Source organism: Ochlerotatus camptorhynchus, unplaced genomic scaffold (genome assembly GCF_037179485.1).
Source record: "Ochlerotatus camptorhynchus isolate MF236.1 unplaced genomic scaffold, CSIRO-AGI_Acam_v1.1 ptg000443l, whole genome shotgun sequence".
NCBI classification, from domain to species: Eukaryota; Metazoa; Arthropoda; class Insecta; order Diptera; family Culicidae; genus Ochlerotatus; species Ochlerotatus camptorhynchus.
Window position 1 is genome coordinate 2,720,888 of NW_027040929.1, and position 14,150 is coordinate 2,735,037.

The following is a 14,150-nucleotide window of genomic DNA, read 5'->3' on the forward strand; positions in this document are numbered from 1 at the left end:
CTGAAAAGTGCACGGACAATTCCCAGAGAAGTTTGAATGCCCATTATCAAACTTCCTCCGCAAATCGATATCAATCCTAACTCGAGCTAGGTAAAGTTGACTGTGGAATCTAAATTTAAAATATAAGTATTGCAATCAATTAAGAAATAATTTAATCACGTTCAATCTCACTTTTCAAATAACATGATTCCACATGATTTCCATTGTACTCTAACAGCTATACAATTCAACTTCCCCTAGCTCATATCGGGAAGTTTTCCTCTCAATATCCGAGAAACCAGGAAATTAACGCTCCAACGGACATTAAAACCATTCACATTCTTCTTCTCCAAGCAGCAACCTAATTTAGCCTGCAAAAGCAAAACTTTTCAATTGCCAAAAACTCGACTTTTATTCCAACCATTTCCAACCGATACAGAGAAACGACCGGCGGAGAACTAGAGCAGTCTATTTCGCCTCACAGAAAATTCAAACGCAAAACTTTCCTTTGTTTCACCTCACGTTACAATCAATTTCGAAATTATTACTCGTCGAGCTCTCCTTCCATCGCATCGCAGCAACCAAGCAGAAGGAGCGAAAATCCTTTCCCATGCTTGCTGCGCTCTTTATCCGTTGAAGGGAAAGGAGGGAGGCAATTTCATCCAAATTGAAAATTTATTGTCACTCATATTTGCAACGACGACGACGAAGAACAGGCCCACTTGCTTGCCTTACACACCTTTTCAGCAGCGGCTCTTACGATTGCTCTCTTCTTATACGAACATAAGATTTTCACCACCCTCAGCACTTGACTGGGAATGGCAGAAAAAAAAAAGTGAAAACGCCAAATTTCTATGGTTTAATTAAATCCCCTCGTGCAGGAAAAGAACCTCGCAAAAAGTGTTCCATTTTTATTGCTCCTTCACTTTTCCAAACAATTTTTGCCACCACACCGGAGCGTTCGAATTCCAGCTTCTTCGGTAGAACAACTTCCACTGCCAAATTTAACGATTTAATTTTCTTGTTCAATTTGCTGCTTGCTTTATGTAAATTTTGCCAATTTCGGAATTATGCTGTAAATAATAAAAGCGCTGCTAACAGAAAAAGAAATCATCCAAAGTGAGTCTTTTCTTATTGATTGCCACCGCGCGCCGTTCTCCGCACCACCCAGGGCTGGGCGAGAGTTGATAAAATTTTCAGTTTTTGTTCAGCCTTCCGCTCCCTCCGCTGCTGCTGTTTGGAGAAAATGACCTCGTTCTGCAGAGACGTGATTCAGGTTCGATGAACGTCACCTTTATTCGCCAAGAGCCCTTATCATCGTCGTCCTCGTCGCCGTCGTCGTAGCGGGTGATAAGTGGGCAAAATTCAAGTCAAGATGATTGGATTTAGACCCCTCCTCAGGCAAGAGCCACCAGAAGTAGTGGAAATGCATGTGATAAAATTTAACACTGGTCCACCCGGGCAGGTTGAACAGGAAGGCACCGGCCGGATATGGCATTCGTAAATTTTTATGACTCTTATCAGCCAATATCCAAAACTGCCACTGGCACACACTCACATTGGCAATAGGAGGCCATGAGAATGGGTAGGAAATGGGACACTTTTCAGGGCACTCTTCGATGAGTTTTTCTCAAATGAGGCGACCTAATTTCTGTTTCTTTGTCAACATTCAATACAAAATAAACATAGAATTTCTGAAAAGATGAGCCCTTTCGGAACAAGAACCTTCCGTGTTCTTTTGAACGAGTGTAATTTATCCCAGCTTTTCACCAAATCACCCGGCACCGATTTTAAGCCATTTCCCAGTTTGTACCACATTCGAAAGGGGGAAATTCCCCTCGATCGAAAATTGCAATCAAAACTACAGTTCCATAGACTCACCTTGCTGATAGCTCATCGTACGTTTAATCCGTCCCCTGTGTGCCGGAGTTGGTGTTGCTAACAGTGTATTTCAACCTGTGTCGTCGTCCCTTCTACCCGCAATCCGTCCCCAAATGTCACGTTTCAGTCGCTCGTACAGCTTATCCACTGCAGCAAGTTTCGATTACTCATCATCACTTGAATTGCCGCGGTAGGGGCGGGAGACGGGGACAACATCCAGGACTGTGGAAACGATCGATTCAGCAATACAGTGGCACCTGGAATTGAAACAGATACAGAGAGATGGAAATTGGTGAGTGAAAAACCATAATCGTTAAGTCGAGCATATTAAAAACATGATACAGATGTTGCCGTGTTTCGTTTCGGGGATGTTTGCATCGTCTCGTCGTCGTCGTCATCGGTGACAAACTAGAAAATTCGATTAAATTCAATTAAACCCATTGCTGATACCGGTGCCGGTGATTCGGAGATCGATGAACTTTTGTGGTGATTGAAATACGAACGAACGGGAAAGTGGTTCGAAATGGTATTGGATGCGTCTAACTCGTGTACAGTGGGAAGAAAGACCCACAATCCCGCTTAAGTAGACAGTGTAGTCCCTGAAAAATAGTTCATCTTATGTGAACAAACTTGGATTATCGAAACGAGAAACACATGGTTAAAAGGACCTGATCCAGGAATGCAATCTAGCGGAACAAAATAATAGCTCCAAAACAAGTAAGTTTTGTGACTTAGCGACTTGGGATTTTTTTAAATAAAAAAGTGACATCTTTGGTCTAGCAATAATTGTACTAATATTGTACTAAACTGTTATTCAAAATTTATCCTTATCATTACTCACTTTGGAGGTTTGTTCTCTTCGACATAGTTGTTTGTTAGTAAAAAAAATATATGACAGACGTCAAAGCTGTAGCTGTCTTAATTTTCAAGATATTATTATTTTATTATTAAATGTCTCAAAATAAGCTTTTCTACTGACGTATTAAAAAAAAACTTTAAACCTAACTTTGACGTATCGTTGACCAAAGACCATTAAATTTTAGATAACTTTCACAAGTCATATCTACGTAATCGCACAAAATCGCACCCTAGAATTTTAAGGGCCAATAGCATTCAATACTAGACAAAATTTAACGTTGGAACTTTTGAATTATGAAACATTTCGTGTAGTTCAAGTTGATTTTAGAACTGATTTATGTTTCATGTATATGCTAGTCAAAAGAGTGAAAATAATTCAGTAGGCGAGCAGGCTATCGTATAGCAATGTGTTTTGGTATGGTTTGATCTCAAAAGAATTTCCGCGAAGGCGATGATAAGAATAAAAATTTTAAATAATTTATTTAAAAACAGTTAAATTGCCTTGTTAACCTACCTATTTTGCCTAAATAATAAGTTACGTGATTTCTTGACCTATCAAAACAGCATTTGATTGATTGAAAGTTCTGTTTTTAGATTTTACGACGGTTATCCATAATTTTGGTCGATTGTAACATAATATGGAAATTTATTGTTTTCATATTGGAATATTAATAAGAATCTAAATTGATTGATAAGCCTTTTAGTAGACAAATTGTATACCTTTTTCGTCGATTTTTCTTTTTAGTTCTACTACTTTTGTATCAATTTCCTTTTAACTATTTAACTTTTAACATCACTTTGAACAATGGCAGAAACGTATTTCGTTTACTACTTGCAAACTTCTTCAGTATCTAGTCATAGACAAGAAGCAATTCCTGATTGATTTGCAGCTATGGGAGATTTTTGTTCCTATTCAGAGTATAAAGGTTGGATTTGCAAAGAATCGAAGTAGGCTCTGTTAGTGGACGGTTCAAATTTCTGGCGCTGTCAATCTTTTGCATGAAGATCGAATAAACATTTCCCTTTTGGCCGATGTGAATAGTGTGATCTGAGAAAAACATCATTCCAATGACAAATTCCTTGATCCTTAGGGTCGTTTTGCAAGCCACGAAATATTTGTTTGGTTCTAATGAGAAGAGGTTGAACTACAGTTAGTACTCATTGGAAAACACGGTAAGAAGAAAACAGAAGAGAACGAAGATCCGTGTACGGCATTCGTTCCGAGCTGTGTGATGAAGACGAAGCATCTGGCGGAGGACAACAAACAGCAGCTAAAAAGCTACTGAAGAAAATCGTGGAATAGAGAAGTCCGGAAAAGTTGATGATCACACAAACAAAGTCGAGATTCAAACGGGAATTTTGCAGAGATCTCAGCTAACAAACATAAATTTTGCTGAATCTCGGAGAATGTTTCACTGAGATTCAGTAAATAAAATGGCGAGCTGCTCGGTGGTGCCCATCTCGGCAAAAAATCTTAGTCTGCAGTCAAACCGACCAGTTTGGGTGAGATCATTCCATTTTTTTTTTTTTTTTTTCATTAGGAATTTGGGGTACATTTGGAGGCATTTGGTGACATCCTTCAATTATTCTTTATAAACCATTCATTACAAAACATATGATTGTTAAATTCACTCTTACATAACTCGAAGCGTTTGGTACGGTATGTCCAAGCATCCTTCTACCCCTGTAGATTCACGAAATGCATCGCTGTTTAAATAGGGGAAATGACGGCTTCGGCATGACAGACTATTTTCGGCAACCCAAATTGAAACACTATTTTCACTGGATTTTCTTGCGAAAACACTTCGCTGAATGCATGCAAACGATTCTTTATGCTTTCAGCTTCAATTTGACTATATTTTTACCACAGAGAAAAAGCAATCTAGCAGGGTTTTCTTGAAATGAAACACACGCACTACAAATTGTAGCTGATTTCGAGTTGCCGATAAAAGAACAGCAGATTTACATGCAGTTCAAATGGAACGGTTGCCGAAGAAAAACTGGTTGCCGACAATACTCGCTCTCACTAGAGAAGATTGGAGCTTTGTAAAAGCGTTTCAAAACAGTTTTTGACAATTCTTTTGACTGAAATTGGTAGAGCAGCTGGCAGCAAAAGATTGTAAACAAACCAATACTGCATATGTGTGCGTTCCATAGAGAAAAAGGCTATAGAAAGAAGGTCGCTGCTTAGGTTGCCGAGAATACGTAAATTCCCCTATATTAATTTAAACTCGAATCATTTCACAGAATCACCTTTGTGGCAAATGCAACGCAGTAGGCCTGGCCGTATTGATGTTTATGTCAGATATGCTGCAAAAATCAATGTTGACAAGCTTCTTCTTCTTCTTCTTCTTCTCCTTCTTCTTCTTCTTATTCTTCTTCTTCTTCTTCTTCTTCTTTCCTTTATTTAACGTCGGTTTCTATTCCGCAATCTAGTGCCAATCACCGACGGACATCGATTGCCATCCATTGACGGCAATCGAATGTGCAGGAAGGCAGCTTCCACACCTGCGTAGGATATCGCACCCATTCACAACAATAACCATGGGCCGGGACCAACGGCTTTACTACCAGAGATTTCTATGCCTCAGAAAAATCCCACCGGCCTCGGCTGGGAGATTGAACCCAGACCCATTGGGGTGTTAGAAAGCAGTCACGCTTACCACTACACCACCGGCGCCGGCATGTTGACAAGCAAAATGATTAGGCGTTATCTAACCCAATTTGCCAGGATGCTTTCTCGTACTGGCTGCGTTTGTATTAGGTTAGATTAGAAAAGTTGGGTATGCAAAGATTAACATCGGGGATATTTTTTAAACGTCTGTTAGTTCAAATGATCAGTTCTAAAATTAAATTGAATGGCTCGAAATTATCCATAGATCAACAGCTCCAAGTAGATCCGACCTTAACTTTTTCTATATAGAGGAAATGGATGTAATGTCGGCCTAAATGCCCCTGATTTGGGCCCATACATAAATTCAGTAATCGACAAAATTATCAATAGCGACCAAAAATATCAACCTTCCCAATGACGCGTTCATCTAGATACAATTGATAAATAGCAAACTTTTAGCGATGGGCCCAATCTTAGGTCCATATGCCAACATTAGAGCCATATTAATTAATTTATCTTTATTAGGGAGGCTTTCAGCCTTGGGTTGGTTCGCCTCCATTTTGAGCCATATCCCCTATATCAAGTATTGAATGCTATTAGACCAGAAAACTCTTGGGTGCAATTTTGTGTCATTATGTAGATATGACTTTTGAACAGGGTTGCTGTATTTCGGAATTATGAATTCATTAGATGTTAAAAATGATAATTAAGGGAAATTTCGGCTTCGGATATACATAAACCTATTATCGTCAGGGGATAAACAAAGTCCTCTCTAGCATATGTAATTTACAAGAAGAGGTTTCACAGCACCACATTCACCAATCTTACTACTCATGAGCGTTCACTCTGAGTTAAATGTCAAATTTAATGGCCTTCAATATAATGTTCAATACCTTTGAAACGATGCGTCAAAACAAAAAAGTATCTTCGGCAAAATTTTAAGTTTTGTTGGAATAGGAAAGTAACAAATATAAAAACTACTACCATTGATGATGAAATCATATTTAAGTGTCTAAGATACATAATTGAGCGATATTTTTAAGTAATAAAGCTTTAATATCTAATGGAGCTACAACCTCCTTGAGATGCTTCCGTAGTGCCTGCTCCATAACAGCCCAGTATTTTTCGATGGGCCTTAGTTCCAGTGTGTTGGGGGGGGGGGTCATGTCCTTGGGTACGAAAGTGACCACGTTGGCTTTGTACCACTCCAGAACAATATTTGAATAGTGGCACGAAGTTAGATCCAACCAGAAGATCGTAGGGCCCTCGTGTTGCTTCAACAGACGGAGCAGACGCTTCTGTAGACATTCCTTGAGGTAGATCTTCCCGTTTACAGTCCCGGTACTCACGAACGGTGCACTCCGTTTGTCACATGAGCAGATCGCTTACCAAATCATTTATTTCTTGGCAAACTTTGAAAGTTTCTGCTTCCTTACTTCCTCCAGAACATCAAACTTGTGCTGGGCGGTAAAAAAACAGTACACCCAACCGGTGGATACAAGATTCGCTTACAATTATGTGGGATTCATCATCAGAGGATGTTAGTGGAGACCACATGAACCGAGGATGCGATATAGCTAGCTGCGGTCGAATGCAAGAAAATTGGAGACCGAAAAATGTAGAGTGTATTGGTGAGGTAAATTAGTTATGTCGAAAAAAAAATAGGAAACAGATTGCCGACTGGAATCGAACCACGAACGTTGCGATTATCAGACCTGTGCTTTCTCCACTGCTCTCTCTATGCTTCTGAATATCGATAGCCTAAAAGCAAACATGAAGCGCTCATTTTCTCGCATACTTGACTTAGTATGCTTTTTCTGCTGGAGAGATTCGAGGCAAGTGTGTGCGTCGTTCTACAATGTTCTACAATGTGCGTCGTTCTACAAGCTTACTGGTATAGTCGAAAGCGTAGATAGAACACGAAATAAAAAAGACAAAAAACCATTACATCGCCTGCATGGTCAATGTCTAACATTCGTTGCGATGTTCATAAACAGAGGATGACAGGAAACGGCACTAACATTCATTGTAATAGATTTTTGGTTTGCGTGTACGTATGCAGTCCCTCCCGGTTCTTGGCTCTCTTGGAGGCGAACCAGCCCCAGGCTGAAAGCCTACCTATTAAAGATAAATTAATTAATTAATTCTTGGCTCTCTGAACGAAAGACTTGGACAGATTAAACTTTTTGGCCACATCCCTAACCGAAGCATTGGGATTCCGTTTAAACGCTTTCACGACACGCTTGTAATTTTGATCACTAAAAGAACATTCATTCTGACCGCATTTCTGCTGACCGTTCGATGCTCAGAGTTTCGTAGAAACATTTAGTCTCACGACTCACCGTTGACTGCAAGATTCCGAGTTGTTTTCCGATGTCCCGATGAGAGAGTGGAGGATTTTCCAGGTGCTTGCGCAAAATAAATTCGCGACGTTGCTTTTCGAGTGACGCCATTTTTCCAACGTTCGAAAAACAGACTTGTACAGCGTTTTTTCCGAGATGCAATTTGTTGTGGTACACCCTTTACGACGTCTTCGTCTCATATTGTTGACTAATACACAACTTTGTCGAAGGCACCAAACCTCCAGAACGAATAATTAAAACATAAGTTTTTAATAGCAGTTTAGTACAAGTTTAGAACAATTCTTTTTTGATCAAAATATGACGCTTCTTATACAAAAAATATTGTCGGAGTCACAAAGTCACTAAAATTACTTGTTTTGGAGTTAATAATTTTGTTCCGCTCGACTGCATTCCTGAATCAATTTTTTGGGAAGGTCAATTCATAGATTTGACTTGAATTTTCAGGTTATTTTGAAAAGTATTTAAAGAAAATTGCAAGTAGAACTACAAGTAAACTCTAAGGTGGTTTGAAGAGACTATTAAAGCAAATCGTATGGAATTTACAGGAGCATTCCAATAAAATTCGGGAGGTGATTCATAGTTAATTAAATAAGGCAAACTTAAGCCGATGCTAGTATTATTGCCATTTTATATCCTACATCACTAAAATATTTTAAGGGAGTCAGGGGGATTATAATAAAAATAAATAACAAAGCTCTTAGCCTATTTCTCGAATTTCTCCGAAGATTCAGCTAAAACTGAACATATTCATGTTAGTGATCCAACTATAATCCGATTATGACAGTAAAAGTTAAGTAACATAAAATATAAATAAAATATGCAGCATTTACAGAGAAATTATAAAAAGAGTAGCAATTACAAATATGGATAAAAATTCCAATGAAATGAATTTTTTTACAATTAAAAAATTCCAAGCAGAATTTAAATAAGTTTAAAGAGAAAAGAATTCCTAAACAATTAAATAGAATTTTAAAAGAATTTTCCAAAAGTTTGGGTGTGTTTCGTATAAAATTTCTAACAGGGGCTTTTCATTAACTACGTAGACAATTTTTTGAGATTCTTGCCCAGGTTTCCACACACAATTTTTGATTTTTATATCGGCCGTGGATAGTTGCCAACCCCCCTTCCCCTAAACTATCTACATAGTTGATCAACAGCCCCCCACATGTTCAAAGAAACTCTGAGTAGTGTGTTCAAGAAGATTCTGAAGAAATTTCCAAGAGATACATTTTGAGGAAATTCTTAGGAAAATGTCTTTAGAATTCTGTGATGAATTAATAATTATCAAAATTTTAAATACCATGTCAAGAGATTTCCATGAATACTTTAAGTTTAAGTAAACTTAAATGAATATTATGAACAGAAATTGAAGGAAAATCCCGTTAGAATCTCTAAAAATACAAAGAATTAGAAGACTTTTTTTTCAATGAGAAAATGTCTATTTCATACTTGATTGACACAAAAGATTATTGACTGGAATCCTGAAAGAAAAATCAATTTTAATTGCATTTTGAAGTGATTCTTAGGAAATCTTTGAGAAAATTAAAAATAATTATGTGTTAAGTTCCAAAAAAATTTAAATTGTCTTCCATAAAAATTCATGATCCAGGGTTCAATCAAATTTTCAAGATGCTGAGACTTAATTTGAGAACATATTTCTGAGAAAAACTGTTCAATATTGTGGGGATCGATTCAAAATTCTAAGCGATAAATTCAAGATACTTTATTTTGAATCTTTATTTTCAAAAATTACACTTTAAAGTTTCAATAAATACCCAGTTTATTTTACCGTTTCTCATAGTTGCTTTAGACTTCCAGTTTTATCAATTAACCGGTTCAATGACCATTTTGCTATACCTTTCTCTCACTTCTGCTTCAGTGCGTCAGTTTGTATCAATTATTTCTTATTTTGTGTATTGAAATGTTAAAAAAATCCGTGGAACCTTTTTAAAAATTTCATGTGATTTCATGGATTTTCGCCTCCAAAGTCACGTTTCCCTTTCGTGTTGGATTTTTTCAGAACTTCATTTTCGTGCATTTCACCGTATATGCTTGTTAAAAAAAAATCCGTTTCGTTTCGTATCGACCTTAAAAAATCTCATATCGCATACCCTTACCTTTTACCAATAATAATGCACGGGGTTACTCCTACATGTATGCAACCTAAATACCAGAGCGTAAAATTATTGACTGCTTAGTAGACTGATGCAAAATTTGAAATTTTCGCTCCACAGTGCTCAAAAGGCTTCAAATCATGTGCTGATTAGCCTGCCAAAATTTAAACTCATTTGGTAATAAACTGACTTGGCACAAACCATTCGAAGCTTATATGGAAATTACTATGGGAAAACCAAACTTTTTGTACATTGTCTTCTACCCATTTTCCATATTGATTTTTCGAAAAGTTCTATAACTATTCTTACGGGAATTTTTCTAAGCTACAATTTTGCAGAATATCGTTTTTCCGCCAAATGTCAAATTAAATAGTTATTAATTGTTTAAGAGATTGATAATCTTATGGCATGATCAAGCAGCTGTTCTGTTAGCAACACTGTATTCTGCAGTGTGACATAGTAGCCATGATATTTGTGCTCTATTTTTCTCACCAGAAACACCAATGTTGCCTGCTGAACAGTTGAATGAGCATAATCATATGGCATCAGTGACTTGAATCATTAATAACTTTTGTTACGTGCATTTGATTGAAAAGTGGTTTCGAACAAAGTTGTAGCTGAGAAAATTTGCTACAATCACTGCTATCATTTTTAAAAGCACAGTGATGTGGTGAATTGTTAGATAGATATGAACAAAAAACATAAGTTTTCCCATAGTAATTCCCATATAAACTTGAAATAGTTTGTGCCAAGTCAGTTTCTTACTAAAGTAGTTCAAATTTAGGGAGGCTAATCAGGACCCAATTTGGAACCGTTTGAGCACTGTGGAGCGAAAATTTCAAATTTTGCATCAGTCTACTGCTTGGGCTGAGTGTCAAAGCACTGCACTATTCAATTCATTGCTCTACCCAGACCATTTGCAAAACGGTAAGACGGTAAAGGACGATGCAATCCCTCTTATTTTGCGCCGCAAGTGAGATGAGGTGACAAAAATTCGCTGCATAAAATTTATGAAATTTCCTCCAGGAATCTTGGAATTCAATAAATTCTGTTTCTGTGGGCTTGTCACGGCGAAGCGACGATCTTTCCGATCCGTCATTTTACGTTTAAAACAGACCATTCCGTACTCGATCAGTTACTGTGGGCTTGCCATGGCGAAGCGACGATCTTTCAGATCCATCGTCATTCGCTTGAAATTCATACACGTTCGCTGGTGATTTTCATTCCTTCAGAATTCTAAACCAATTTCATGATGCTTCGTTTCATGCAATTTAGCCGTCAGGCAGGATCATAAATGTGTGGAAATCAGCCAAAATGAATAAAGAAAAATCACCCGCAAAGCAGTCTGTTATTTGTCTCACCCGTTCTGCCGCTTGAATTTCAATGAGCTTTTGTTAGCTGTCAAGCAATGCGGTACATGGTAATCGCAAAATATCCAATAATGACTATAAAATAACACGATATTGACTACAAAGTAAGCATTTTCGAGAGAGACTGGGACTACCCATTAAATGAGAAACTAAAATACCCATTTATGAGTATTTTTTCTCACAAATGAATACTTAATACCTTTTTTTTTTTGATAATTACTCATAAAACGGTAACATTTTACTCATTTAATGGGTAGTCTCAGTTTCCCTCGGAAATGCTTACTTTTTAGTCATTATTGGGTATTTTTCCGTTACCGTGTATGTGAAATCAAAGCCTGCCCAGTTACCCTATCTGATATCTACACTCATAAAATAAATCACATAACCAGTGGAAAATATCCATGTGAATTTCACATAACTTTCATGTGATCCCATAATTGGAAATTGCACCACTAAATCACATGAACGTTATGTGTCCAATGAAATCTATATGATTTCTCATATAGAATTTCTAATGCTATGTGATATTCGGGTAAAAATCATTGTTTTTGTTTTTGGAAAATACTATGTGCGTTCCTAATAGAAACTAAGTGAAAACTTTTTTCAGTGTAACACACTGACGTTCAGTATCCTCTCCAAGACCACCAGCGATCTGCCTTCTCGGTCGATCGACAATTTGTAAGAAACCTCCATCCACAGTTGGTATTTGCTAATCCAGATTTCACTTCGCCGCAAGACCTAGATCTAAAAATCAGCCCATTCTCCAACGTCTTATTCTCGGATGGGTTAGTTACTTGACCTGTCATCATCGATACCGCTATCCAAGGTTCTGAGTGAGTCATTCTGCTGTATATCACCGATGACTTAAACCAACAATAGACTTGATTCGGGGAAGTCGAAAGTGCCGTGGGCTGTCTAAAGAGGAATTACCTTGCGAAACCATCACCCACAACGATTCAGGCAGATTCGTTGTACGTCTGTCGGAGAAGGAGCACATATTGAGTCAACGTGGTGGCTCCGAGATTGCTGCCCTGCGCAGATTTCAATGGATGCAACGCCGACTCAGCAAGAACCCAGATTTGAAAGTTCAGTATTTTAATTTCATGACAGAGTGCATTGAAGCACATTGAATCTTCGATCCGGTCCGGTGGTCATCTAAGCCAAAGTATTCGTACAACAGCTTTGGAAGTCAAAACCGAGCTTCCCGGATTGCTCTGCACCGTATTGGAAGTATACAAATTTTTTCTGACCATTCTTCGGTCAGTGGTTAACGCTCAAGGCGTAGGAGATAACGTACAACTTCATGGGACTTGGGATCCACTCCAAAATCCTTGCTCGAGAAGTCAAGCTGAACATTGCATTGGGCCCTAAGTTAAATTGATCGATTCACTTTGTAGACTTTCTCTTTCGTTAATTCCGGAGAACTTCGAGATCAGGGCTTAATTGCTTTTGTAAACAAACACGTTAATCGCCGATTTCTCGCGAATAAAAGCTCAATCTTGCGAACAAGCTCAATCTTCCAAATGATACAGGAATCATTCCTCTACCTGTTTGTGTTGTTAATTTTTTCAATTGAGTTTAAATTCGCGAGAAATCGAAGATTAACGTGTTTGTTTACAAAAGCAATTACGCCCTAATCTCGAAGTTCTCTGGAATTACTTGAGCCCATAACCGTTTCTTGTTGTGTTTGTCGTATTGGATGCTAGATAAAAGATTCTTTTATCGATATGTGCACTGGAAGTACCTGGGAATGTTTTTACATCGCCGTGGAGATACAAAGAGAAGGTCGACGAAGAGAAACTGCCATTGTTACTTAGGACCTAATGCAATGTTCAGCTTGAAGTGTGAGAAGAAGTGATGTCGTTACTTCCCGTCTCCTAACTTTCAAATCCCGAGTAGCTGCTAATCAAACTGTATCCATCCCTTGTCTTGAGACTCTCTGCTTTGCTGCCCTCTTCAGTCAACAGTACCAAACCGTTATGTTGATCCTCAACATAAATGATACTTATCAAAAATCCAGCCCGAACGGTTCCATATCCGTAGTATAGAATTCTTGACTTCAGAATTACAAGTTTCCGTACAAATTCTGCTATTATGTGCAAGTATGAAGGTAAAGCGTTGTTGAAATTCCGAACAAACTGAAGGCTCAATCGCGTTAGCTTCACGGAACCGGTAATTCCTTGTTCATTGTTTATATCAAAATTCAATTCATGCTATTTCTAGTAGGAGTTGAGCCGAATACTCGTGGCTTACCTGAATTAGGTTTTTTTCCTTGATTAGTTTTCCGTCGATCTTGTTTTCCGTGCTGAGCACCAATGCTACCGACGCCAGGGAGGCAGCTCCCATACCTGGACCCTACCTATCGACCCATCAACTCATGAACCGGGGACCAACGGCTTTACATCCCTTCCGAAGGAAGGCGGGATCAGAGATGTTATGCCTCAGAACATCCCGGTGGCACTGATTGGAATTGAACCCAGGCCTGCTGGGGTGAGAGGTAATCACGCTTACCATTGCACCACCGGCACTGCTGTGATTTAGGGAGTAGAGTGGTACTTTGTGAAAGGATAGAACCAGGGAGCAAGCTTAGGAGTGAGGTTTCTTTGCCTCATCAGAGCATTTTCGCCAGGATGAACGATAGTGGAATTCGACCGGCTAGTTTCACCAGTGGGCGACGATCAGCCTAATGTTGGTTTAAAGAATTAGTATATGGATTTCTGCAGAGTTGTTGTTAATCCCCATGTCGTTGACGAAAAATACAACTTCATTTTACTTGTGACTTCAAAAAGTGCAACATCTCAGAATGGCAAAGAATGAAATCCCGAATGGAGCAACGCTTTGGCCAGCAGTTAAGATGATGTAATTGTGCAGAGAGAACCCACCCAACAAACATTGGAAGCTAAATAAGAGCTTATTCAGGAAAAAAAAATATACTTCTTATGCTAAAAACTAGCTTATTCAGCCTTTAATT

The 14,150-nt window shown here is 38.4% G+C and overlaps 1 protein-coding gene across 1 annotated transcript in view; it reads right to left on the reverse strand.

The window, feature by feature from the left end:
- The window catches only part of LOC135711808 (myosin-G heavy chain), a 338,190-nt gene that overhangs the window by 178,900 nt on the left and 145,140 nt on the right, over nt 1–14,150 (reverse strand). Inside the window, exon 2 of the mRNA XM_065234763.1 lies at nt 1,861–2,117. Coding sequence (XP_065090835.1) covers nt 1,861–1,876 — 16 coding nt within the window. The 5' untranslated portion in view covers nt 1,877–2,117. The remainder of the gene's footprint in view (nt 1–1,860; nt 2,118–14,150) is intronic.